This window comes from Gymnoscopelus braueri (genome assembly GCF_963280865.1).
Source record: "Gymnoscopelus braueri genome assembly, chromosome: 5".
Classification (NCBI taxonomy): Eukaryota; Metazoa; Chordata; class Actinopteri; order Myctophiformes; family Myctophidae; genus Gymnoscopelus; species Gymnoscopelus braueri.
In genome coordinates, this window is record NC_137606.1 from 33,093,576 (window position 1) to 33,106,182 (window position 12,607).

At 41.9% G+C, this 12,607-nt stretch overlaps 1 protein-coding gene across 3 annotated transcripts in view; it reads left to right on the top strand.

Moving 5' to 3' along the window:
* The window catches only part of sgsm2 (small G protein signaling modulator 2), a 93,104-nt gene that overhangs the window by 48,832 nt on the left and 31,665 nt on the right, over nucleotides 1-12,607 (top strand). For all 3 annotated transcript variants that reach the window (XR_013933153.1, XM_080428386.1, XM_080428387.1), the window contains exon 3: nucleotides 5,435-5,603. Coding sequence is in view for 2 of the 3 variants with exons in the window: in XM_080428386.1 (XP_080284512.1) it covers nucleotides 5,435-5,603 (169 nt within the window). In the remaining variant the exon portion in view is untranslated. The remainder of the gene's footprint in view (nucleotides 1-5,434; nucleotides 5,604-12,607) is intronic.

Below are 12,607 nucleotides of genomic sequence, written 5' to 3' on the forward strand. Positions count from 1 at the left end.
CATAAATCCTGACAATTGTGGTGATCTCGGTGTACGCCAATTATTTGGTCTGCGCAACTTTGATAAATGAGGGCCAGTGTCTGTGTATTGAGAGCATCTCAAAAACCTTTACAGAAAAAGCACTCTGATCCATTCCACGCCTTCCAAAAGTGGTTGCTTTACAATCGCCTTTTGGGTTTCTCATAGGGTAATTTCTTTTAAAGGCGCCTAGTGTGCACTGTGTATTACGGCATGTTATGTTGGTAACAGAGCGAATGTCTTAATCAACAAATCACTCTTTATGATGGCAACCTCCATGTATTTGAGACTCCATGGCATGTGTGTGTGTTCAACTCCTGTGTGTTGGACACAAACTCTCACAGTTGCAAAATACAGGCAGGAAGAGGGACAGACAACTTTTGACAGTGAGAGAGACTGAGGGGCAAGACAGACAGGCAGGCTGAAAGGACATGTTGGATAGGGACAATAAGAGAAATAGACCGACAGACAGACAGGCACGCCGGAAGGGGTTAAATAGTGGGGGGGGGGCAGTGATGACGTCATAGTGGGCGTGGTCAAGTGGTGACGTCATTACTCTTACATTCCGTTTTGGTGTAGCTCCAAATAGCACACACATTTAACCAAATGGACTATGGACACCTCAAACTTTAACTAAAATAAGCACTTTGATGTGTTGTTAGATGTGTTGTGTTGTTAGATGACAACTTTTTATCAGTTAAATTATTAGGGTATAGTTACCATATGTTAGCAATGACGTTTGTGTGTTTCCCAAACTTTTTACGACATGCATTAATAATAATTAAAAAATAACTGTCCACAGCTGGACAAACTGCAATAATATTAATAATAATACTGCCTAATAATAAAATACCTATACCATATAGAAGAATTGAGGTACTTTTACTTTACTGGAGTATATCCAATTTTCAATACTTTTACTTCTACTCCACTACATATAGACAAATATTGTAGGCTACTTTTACACCACTACAATTATTTGATAACTTTAGTTACTAGTTACTTTGTAGATTTTGATTATTATTACAAAACCACTTATACAATATACAATATACTACTAATTTGAAAATAGCAGATTTGCGACGCGTTGTGAGCTTGTAGATCTGCTATTTTCAAATAATTTGTATACATTTTACACATCCTGCATAATGAGTACATTTACTTTTGGTACTTTAAATACATTTTGATACCAATACTTTTCTACTTTTACTCAAGTACATTTTGAATACCTTACTTTTACTTGTAACAGAGTATTTTTACATCGCAGAATTTATACTTTTGTTTAAGTAAAAATGTTAGTACTTTTTCCACCACTGGTAGGCTTATTCAGTGCATGCAGTGAGTGACTGTTAGTGCACACAGGAGGAGGGAGTCGAGGGACACAGCATCCTGTATCTTCATTTCAATAAGGGCAGAGCCAAAACCTGCAGAACTTGTTTAGCACAGCCACAGAGATCACGACTTGTTTATTAGAGGCAATTAGCATGTCTGGCTGGGGCCGCTTGACAATGGGAACGGTGGGGTGGGCGGAGGCTGCGGAGCTATACTGCTATAACGCCGGTAGAGATTATTATTATTTTTAATATTGATTAAAAAAAGAAGTCGATAGCTGAAAAGAGGGGGGACACAGAGGACCGTGTGACCGATAGACGGACAGACAGACAGACCGACTGAAAGGACATTTTGGATAGGCACTATAAGACAGACAGACAAACACGCACACACACAGACAGACCGACAGACTGAAAGGACATTTTGGATAGGCACAGACAGACAGACAGACAGACTGAAAGAACATTTTGGATAGGCACAGACCGACCGACCGACTGACCGACTGAGAGGGAAGCATTGCTGCCACCAGTAATTACAATAGCTGTGTCTTAATTGGATCTACTAATGAGTTCAGTGGATACTTGCGCGCACACACACACACACACCACACCACACCACACCACACCACACACACACGTACACACACAGTGCAGACTGGTTCTTACTTAGAAATAACATTTCTTTCATGAGAATATATACAATTTCTTTCATGAAAATAAATATGCACAACACAACCAAAAAAAGAAGCCACACCTCTCTTTCTTCCTCTCCCCTCTCTGTCCCCCATCCTGAGTCAGCCTCAGTCTTTATCTTTCCATTTGGCGCTCACCAACAACTTCAAGGCAATTAGCAGAGATCTCTGAGACTCTCCAAGCTGAAAGGTCATGCTGTTAATGGTCACAGAAAGTTGCTGTCACTTTCATTTTGCAGTGCCTCTGATATGCAGCCCATAACACAGCTACAGATGATGATGCTTAAATGATTAACTTGATAGTGGGTAGTGGGTACATCAACCCTTCCAAGAGCATAAAGTGCTCCTATTGAACAATTTAACGGAAAATAAATGACCCAAATGTAACCATGTTTACTGTTCCTTCGTTTTTTTTTGGTGACATAGGTCAGAGACATTGTGAATACACAGTAAATATTCATGGCACTCGTGGCACAAGGACAACACAAGCTGACGTATTTGACATTCAAGGGCCGTGGCATACTTCAGACTATGACTGCAACTGTAGTGTAGTGAGTCACCTTTAGTGCGTCTCTCCGATTCACCATAAGATGAGATAAGATAAATGTTTATTCAATCTGTTCTTTTAGTCAGAAATGTTTATTCAATCTGTTCTTTTAGTCAGATGTACAGAAGTCCTATCCCAAACCCTACAATTAGATTTTGACAATAGATACCTAACTACAATTAAGTTGCACTGGACAGAATGCAGAGCAATTGTGCCCAAGCCCTTATGAGAGTATACTTACTTTTTAATAGGGCTTTGCGAGGGAGGGAGTGGGCGGATGGATAGATGGAATGCGTGCAGGCGAAGCCAGTGGGCACTGAAGGATTAGACAATCACACAAATGGGAGTTTGTTTTGCTTTGTTTTCCACCCAGCATGACAGCTACTTCACACAGTAGCTCACACTCTACACTCCTCTCTCACATGCATGCAGGGGTAGGGTGAGGCCTGAATCTGCCAGAACTCAACACACACACACACACACACACACACACACACACACACACACACACACACACACACACACACACACACACACACACACACACACACACACACACACACACCCCACCACGCACCCACACACAAACACTTCACTTGGTCTTATGCTTGTGCAGCCCTTCCATTAGTTATACTCTACTCCCTAACCTTAATGTCTACTAGGGCTGGGTGATATGACTTCAAATCAATATCAGGATTATATCAAACTTTTGCCTTGATTACAATGAATGTATGATCATTTTTTTAATTAGTGAAAATGGCAGATCAACCAGCTAACAACACGCCGCGATGCAACGCGTTGTGAGTGAGCTTGTACATCGGCTATTTTCATTATTTTTGCACATGCATTGCACAACAAAGTACTGTATAATACAGGGTTTAGTGGTTAATCACAATAATCGCTTTAGTCGATTATAAAAAATTATTATATTATATTATAATTTTTTTGCCTCGATTTGTATAATGAATGAAAACCCTGCTTCTTGATTAATCGAATATGAGAAAGATTAAGTCGGTTAGAGGTTCTATTATTATTTTATTTATTTTTTCAGTTAATTTCCCAGCCCTAACTTCTACCCTCACTGCATCGCACTGCATGCTGAACAAAGCATATTCTCTACGTCTGTTTCTAGAAGAATGGAATAGTGTTGAAGTCAAAGTTCCTTCTGGTAGCCCACCCACCAGTTACTGTAAGCTTACTGCCCCCGAAATGGTTCTTCTATGAGCACAAGTGAGAAAATTGAGGGCCCTGTGCCTGCTTCACCATATATATGGGGAGTGGTGACGTCATCACGGCCACGTCACTCTGACAATACCATAAGTAAACCATGGCCACGTCACCTGAAAAAATAACCATAAACAAACCACGGCCACGTCACTACGACAACATAACCATAAACCCTCCACGGCCACGTCACTATGACTCATTGTGACATCATTATGCAAACCCGATGACTCATTGTGACATCATCATGACGACGTCATGGCATCAGGCGCAAACACATCAGTCAGCTCCATATATGGGCTCAAAAGGGGCATGATCACTTATGTCATCAGTACAGTATATGCCCATGTATGGGCATAAAAGGGACAAGGACTGACAGATGCAGAGATCCGGTTGTCCAGAGCCAGACACACACACACACACACACACACACACACACACACACACACACACACACACACACACACACACACACACACACACACACACACACACACACACACACACACACACACACAGTGGCTGATTACAATGACAGTCCCATTCAATTAGGATCAGATCTGGACCATTATGAGATTTGTCTGTCTATATCTATCCGTCTGCCTTTTTGTCTATCACTGCCGCCTGCTATTTTTTGTAAGAACACACACATGCATGCGCGTGTGCACACACACACACACACACAGACACACAGACACACAGACAGACACAGACAGACACACACACACTTGTTCTGTATGTAGACAAGCTTCCAGGCAGACAGTGCTAGTGCAAGTCCAATAATAAATACATGGGCTATTATCCCCTACTCCCCTTCAATGCTTTAGTTGACTGTTTAATATCATGGCCATATCTCTGCCATCCATCACTGAGGAGAGGAGAGATACTGTAAAACACGCCAGTACCATAAACCTTGGTAGTGGCTGGGGAACTCTTCCACACAGCGTCTACGTAGAGCTTCACACGCACCTTCCATTTTGCAGCGGGCGTCTGTCTTGTGTCTGTTCTGTTTAATGAACACACCTTGCAACTGCAGTCTGAAGCCTCACATTGCAAAGCATTAACACAACATCCACTACGGGGCAGGGGTTGCTAGTCAAGGGGTTAATGCTAGAAGGTTTTCCACCTCTCGTAAAATAGACAGACAAAACCGCGGGCCTCTGGCCCTCACTGGCCCGTGGAGGGAACAGGCAGTTACAGGATTTTGGCTCCAACCTTGTAAATATTTAAAGGTCTGACTGTATCTCACCTGCCTGCGTGGAGTTCGTCTAGGTAATCACATTTCAGGGGTCTCTGTTGCAGCCTGACTCAATAAAAAGTAGGTCTATTAACCATCACCACCCCGCCCCCAGGAAGACATTGTCTCCCCTGTGAACAGTGTGTTGAAAGAAAAGTGTTCAGCAATACCATATTATATTCTATCTTCCCCACATCCTGCAGTGCTGGCTGCTAATAAAGTCCACTGTTGCCACTGTCATTCTCAATAGGATCTCTCTCTCTCTCTCTCTCTCTCTCTCTCTCTCTCTCTCTCTCTCTCTCTCTCTCTCTCTCATATATCATCTCTTTTATATCAATTGTTCTTATTTTGCTTTTAATCTCTGAATGTTCTCTTTCTGCCTCAGGTGCCATCGAGGCCTGCCTGGGTCACATGTTGAAGAGGCGGGCAGCTGGCTTCCTGCGCAGTGACAAGATTGCTGCCCTCTTCACCAAGGTTGGTAAGGTCAACACCACGGCAGCGGATGTGTGTCGCAAAGTCCAGGAGCAGCTTCAACAGCAGACCGAGCTCACCAGGTTGGTAACCTAACTGCCCCCACCACATACCCCACCAACAACTTCAACACCAACAACACCACTTACAATTACAATAACACCAACAACATCTATAACACCACCGCCACCACCTTCAGCCAACACCTCCTACAAGACCACCTGCAACACTTCACAACTACAATAATAATATTAATGCTGTGATCACAGTGGCAGCTACAAAGCTTACAGTCTACCATTCATTTTCAAAGGAAGCCAGTGACATGAAGATACATCCGACACTTCATACCAGCAGCTACAAAACAACCATTTCCACTCACCTTCTCTCTCCACACAATTCCTGCTTAAAACAAATTATTGTCTCCGCCAGGCTGAAAGCCATGGCCGAGACTATGTTTTGCACCATGTCATCCGTCCGTCCGTCTGTCCGTCCGTCCGTCTGTCTGTGAACAGCTAATCTCCGCCACTGTTGGCCCGGTCGCTGCAAAACTGTGCACACACAGCCGCACTACACAGTATCTCTATAGTCATGTGATCAACACAGATCTGTCAGATTTTCCATATTCCATCCTGATTGGCTAAGATTGTCTTCCAAAGTTTGCAGGATTGGTTCGTTTTGAACAAAATGCCTAAAATCATCAACACCGCATGCGATTTCTGTGAGATTTTGCACGCACATTCCCACTAGGCCGAGGAAGAAATGCCACTCAGAAATCAGCTGCATGGTGGCGCTATAACAGGCCGATTCACGTTTTTACCTACAGTATAACTGCACCGATCAGCGTGAAACTTTGCAAGCACAATCCCTAGAGGTCTTGGAAAAACCTTTGCCCTGCATTTTTCATATTTTAGAGCGCCACCAGGAGGCTGACTTTTGTAAAACACATTTCTATAGTCATGTGATCAAGACGGATGTGTCTGATATTTCATATTCCATCCTAATTGGCTTCCAAAGTTTGCAGGTCTAATTTAGCAAAACACATTTTTGGAACAAAATGCCTCAAAGCATGAATGCAGTGTCCGATTGCCGTGAAAGGCCTAAGAAGAAATGGTACCCTTTTCACATTGGCCTGTGAGACCTGTGCTTTATATTTTCCTTTATATTCTTGCTCGTCAGACGTACGCTTTATGATGTCAACGAGCGTGTTGCCCAACACTTCAGCCGCAACTCGGTGACGGATGCTCTGTGTCGATTTGTAGTTATGTATCTTTAGTAGCTGTCAGTGTGAACCCAGCATAGTAACACATGAGCAGCACATTAGAGGCAGCTGTGGCACAGTTTTACAACCATTTCATCCATTTATGCTAATAGTACGTCAGTTACAGTAGGACAAAATGCAGTAAAGCAGGAAGTTGATCCTAAAGATGATACAGTGTGAAATATGATCACGTTGCCAGCAGTCACAACGTCTGGCCAGGAGTGTTTATTCAAGCGCTGTGTTGGCGCTCTGTGATAAGCTGTGTGTGTGTGTGTGTGTGTGTGTGTGTGTGTGTGTGTGTGTGTGTGTGTGTGTGTGTGTGTGTGTGTGTGTGTGTGTGTGTGTGTGTGTGTGTGTGTGTGTGTGTGTGTGTGTGTGTGTGTGTGTGTGTGTGTGTGTGTGTGTGTGTGTGTGTGTGTGATGATGAACTGCTTTGTCTGCAGGCACTTAGCTGCAAGCCAAGCTGTTTGCAAGTCCATTAGGTGTCCATTAGCCAAAGCCACATGGCTACAATGGACAACTCCAGGGCTAAAGTACGAGTCTCCCAAATGGTGGGGGGGGGGGGGGGCTATTGTAGGTTGTATTCTGGTAAAGGTTCTGAACAGGAAACTTCAATCCAACGTCCACAATTCCATATCGCGGTTCTGTCACGGATGATATAAAAGACAATATAATAATAAATGTTTTTCATCAAAATACCAGGAAAAAATGTACAAATGAGGCCATGTCTGGTCTGAGCTGACAGCTCAATGGGAGACAGCCTCCCTGACCATAAACCTAGAATTTGTTGTACGACGCGGTGTCATGCACCAAAGACATGCTGTGAGCTTGTACACTAGATCGGCTATGCTAGGTGCATGACACATACAGTGAGGCATATAGGCAAAGGCAATACTGACTGTTGTTGATATTACACATTTTAGCTGATTTAATAACCCCCCTCACACACACACAGACACACAGAATCAGGGAGCATTGCCGATAGGCTCTGTAGATGCATTATGGGATCTCTGGATGAGGTCAGTTGAGTGTTGGGGATGTGATAAATCTGGCTGTGTTTTATTTCCCCTGAGAGAGAACGCATAGATTACAGTATAACCCCCTCACCCAGAACTCATGCAGGCATGCATGTATGTACGTACCGTATGCGCACGTGTGTGTGTATGTACTGTACGTGTGTGTATATACACAGTATATAAATATATAGATTTTCATCTTGGCCTATAACTCTTGAACCATTGCTTGTACAACAAAATATATTTTCCCTGGATTCCTTGGATCATGACACAACGCCCCATATAAGCCACGCCCATTTGTACGTAACTAGATTTTAACTTTTCTTTTCTTTCTTTTTTGCTCTTACTCCTTCAGATTTTCTCCAAAACTCATACAAATCGCTGCACATGATCAGGTGAAGAACATGTATCATTCAGATTTTTCATATTCTATTGTTTGCCTGTAATTGGTTTCCAAAATTAGTGGGATCATGATTGCAACATCCAGTCATCCCTAATTAGAATTGCATATCAACGAGCCTTTATAGTGCACCTCCAAAAGCACTTTTTTTCTGCCACAAATACAAAAGATGCACAGTATGTCATAGAAACGCTATTTTCCCCTCATAGAAATGCTGTTTCCCCTCCTCGGGTCCTGATGGCTGCTAACCTCTTGTCACCAGCCTTACCACCGCGGAGGAAAGCCTGGTATTCATTCTAAACTGGCCCGTGTGATCCGGTTTAGAAAAAAGGAAAAAAAATAATCGCGTTCCGGTTTTCGTCGCATTGTTTTTGTTCCCCACATAATGCGAATCAATTCGTTTAGTCGTGCTATGAGTTAGGATAAAAGCTGGACATACCAAACGATTATTATACCAAACGAAACGATTATACCTGGTCAGGCAACCCAGCCTGGTGGAGTTATGTGCTCCCTTCTAGTTGTTATCTAGTATGCCACTCCAACATTTAGCTGCTTTTACCTGTATGAGTGTGTCACAAATAAAATCACTTGAATAGGCTCATGTACACATCTATACTGCACACATTTTAACACACGCACGCACGCACGCACGCATGCACACCTCTTGCCTAACACACACACACACACACACACCTCTTGCCTATCACCCCACCCTGGGCTTCATTGCTCATTTACTCCAGTTGCCTTAGCAACCTCGTTACGCTACTGTTGGTGAGAGGAGAGAGGGAGAGAAACGGAGAGAAACAGAGAGAGAGAGAGAGATACAGTAGCACAAATCGTTTCTGTATAGGGCAGAAAACTTTTAGTGTTTTCATAAATTAATGCCCTAGTTCGTTGTACCAGTTTGTCGCACAGAAGCAGTGAAAATAGCCGATCTATGATGCGTTGTGAGATTGTAGATCTGTTATTTTTGTTAAGTGTGTGTGGGCTTTATACATTTTGAACCAATGAAAAATATTAACAAGATATTGTGACTAAATAATAACTACATTGGATCCATTAGAAGACGGGTCCTTTTTCCCATTTCCTTTTTTGGACACAGTACCAAGTTTCTACCTGACAGCAATGATATGGTGTGGAGATGCTGTGTGTTGGTTCGTAGTGTATAAGGTTTCCATAGGGGAACCAGCTGCTCCTCTGAAGGACAGAGCTCCAGTATATGATGTGTTCGCAGCTGTGCCTTATCAGCCTGTCTTATACAGTAAGGAGAGTGAAATGCCCATGCGTGTGGAAATGAGCGTGCGCGTGCAATGTAATTGTGCCGGTGTATCTCAATAAGCATGTGCGTGAGGCAAGCCAGTGGTGAAGAAGTACGTCGATTTATTTCTAAAAGTAACAATACCCAATATGCCTTCTTATGCAAAGGTTAAATGTAATTTAGATGTTGTAGGTTCATTTGCTGACCTGGCATCCAATAGTTTGTATAGTTTCAATGTACATATCTTAATCTTTTTTGATATTATAATGTTTAGACTGACTATGATTTACCTATGATCCTAGGTTACTGAGGCACTACACTGTCTCTATGCATTTGATCTATTACCTTGTGTTTGCCTTGCTTACTGTAAATCGCTCTGGATTAAGAACGTCCGCTAAATGCCTAAATTGTTATAGGAATTACAAGTACAAGGCCTGCATTCAAAATTGTAAGTATTATACACAATGCCCCATTTCCCATTTTCTTTTCTTTTTTCAAAATCTTCAGATCTACAAACTCACAACATCCATTTTGAGCTTGCAGCAAGCTATTTTCATTGAGCACCGGTGTCATGCAACAAGGTATAAATCAGGCTTAAGTAGGACTATCATCTGTATTCATTTATTCATTGAGATGCTCTGCACCTTGACTTGCATTGCAGCTGCAGTCAGCAGTTTGAGTATTGACATGTTATCAGTTTGCGAGCCAAAGATTCCGTTTTGTTGATGTCACAACTTCCTCAGGCAGAAACACAAACCCACCACCAGTGGTGGACGGTAACATTGGTTACAGTACATTTACTTTCACTTTTTTTATTTTATTTGTACTTTACTTGAGTATATGTATTTTTGGATACAGAGAAATATTGTACTTTTGACTCCGCTACGTGTCTAGGAAGGGAAACGTGCATTATGAATTAACCACTTATTTCAAATATAGTGAAAATAGCAGACCTACAAGCTCACAACATGTCGTGATGCGACGTGAAAAATAATGTTTTTATTTTATTTTATATACAGTAGTATTCCATATCCAAGGGTTTGGAATACTAAATGAGGGGAAAAGTAGAGCAAAGGAAAAAGTACAGTAAAACTCAACTAACTTGATTCTGCCTATGTGGCCGTTTTTTTTGCAATGGTTTTCAGAGTGTTTTGTTGCCGTTTGTCGGCTTTCCGTGTGTTGCGCACATTTTGCATTTATGCGTTCTATGCGCCAGTGCGCCTCCAATAGTTTTTTAGGCTGCACTGGCTGCACAAAACAGGCGGCCTGTTTACACAACCTGCATTTATCAGCCTGCAACCAGTGTGCAGGTGTGGCTGTAGCCGTTTTTGTTGGAGAAAAACATTGAACAGAGATGATTTGTCTGACCACACAATGGGACATGTGGACGGGGAATGTTGGTCATTTCAATGTGAGAATCAGCATGTTCATACAAGCATGTCGTGTTTGTTCCCCAAGGAAGATCCTACTTATTTTTGTAAATTTTTTTTTCAATAGTATGTTTATTGATTTTCTTTTTTTAAACAAAGACAAAACAAGACAAAACAAGACAAAACAAGACAAAACAGACAAACAGCTCAGCTCAGACACGTTATAAAAGGAAAAGGACACGGATACAAATATAGATTCCACATACTTACAATGGACCAAAAAAATAACACAATATATATATATATACATGATTTGGTGCTTGACATTACATAGATGGGTGAGTAACTACCCCAAGAACAAAAAAGAAATACAAGAAATACAGATCACAGTACATACATCCACAACAGAAAAGATGAAAAACAAAAAATAAAAATAAAAATGAGAAACAAAATAAACAAGCAAGGATTTAGACATTATACATCAAGGTCAGCGGTATCACTCCTGTTAAGGAACCCTATCGTTAAAGTGTCAGCTAGTTGAGGGCCAATAAAATGTAGATATGGGTCCCATATTTTATAGAAGGCATCGGTTGTGGAACGTAGGAGGCAGGTTAAAAATTCCAACGGCATGCACTGCACGCGCGGGGGAAACATGCACGCGCGCTGCGCGCGCGTGCATGTGTCCCGTATCATGCTTAGGGCCCCCGTGGAGTCTAAAGCGGCACTGCCTACGTGGGTAGGATAAGGACTGTAGTTAAATAAGGAATGGGGTGAGCATGTGCTTTGGGGGTAGGCTGGAAGAATTGAAATTCAGATCATGTAAATGTCCCAGCAGATTAATCATCATGGCATATTCCTTGTCATATTCACATTGACTCAGGATGTAATCACCAGCCACCGCCGGTTACATGTTGACATTTGTTGACATTTTGGATCCACAAAGAGCCTAAACCATGAGATGCTGCTTGGTGCTGTACAGCAATACACTGTACGGGAAACAGATGTTTGAACTCATTGATACATGTAATGATCTCCCTAATTAAACACAGATGATGCTGTGGTTACATTTATATGAACAGATGTTTAGCAAGAGCCATATAATATCATTTATGTCTCAATAAACCTCAAAACCGTGACATTTTTAGCAGGAAAATGACTTCACTCAAAGGTTATTTCAGATCCAACTGATCAATTCTTGGAAGTAACGTGTACTAATACTGAATGTAGATGATGCTTCTCTTCACAGAAAAACAATACAGTACATAGCTCCCCGGATGTTTAAGAATTATATTTGCTTCTGCTCATAAATGGTTTTAGAATTTAAACTGGTCTGTTGACAAAGGGCTTGCATTATAATTCCACCTCTAGTCAACAGTCTGCTAGTGTTTGTGTTTGTTTCCTTGAAATTCCATAACCTTAGAATGTCTGATTTTTAATTTTATTTAAATTTTCTTTGCGGCCGTTCCACCGATTCCGGTAGAGCTCGCAGTGGAACCTCATCTCGGAAGCTGTATAGCGGAGTTCGTAATGGAGTTAATACACCAAATGCATTGCACACTCAATTAGTTGCACACACCAGGCATCGTGACTGCGATACAGTAGCTGAGCCCCTACCTACACACACACACACACACACACACACACACATACACACTCTTACACACACACACACACACACACACTCACACACACTCTCTTCAGCAAGCACATACACATACTTTGGTGATTGAAGTGGATGTGTCTGATTGTGTTGTAGAAGATATTGTAAGAGTGTGTTCTTCATAA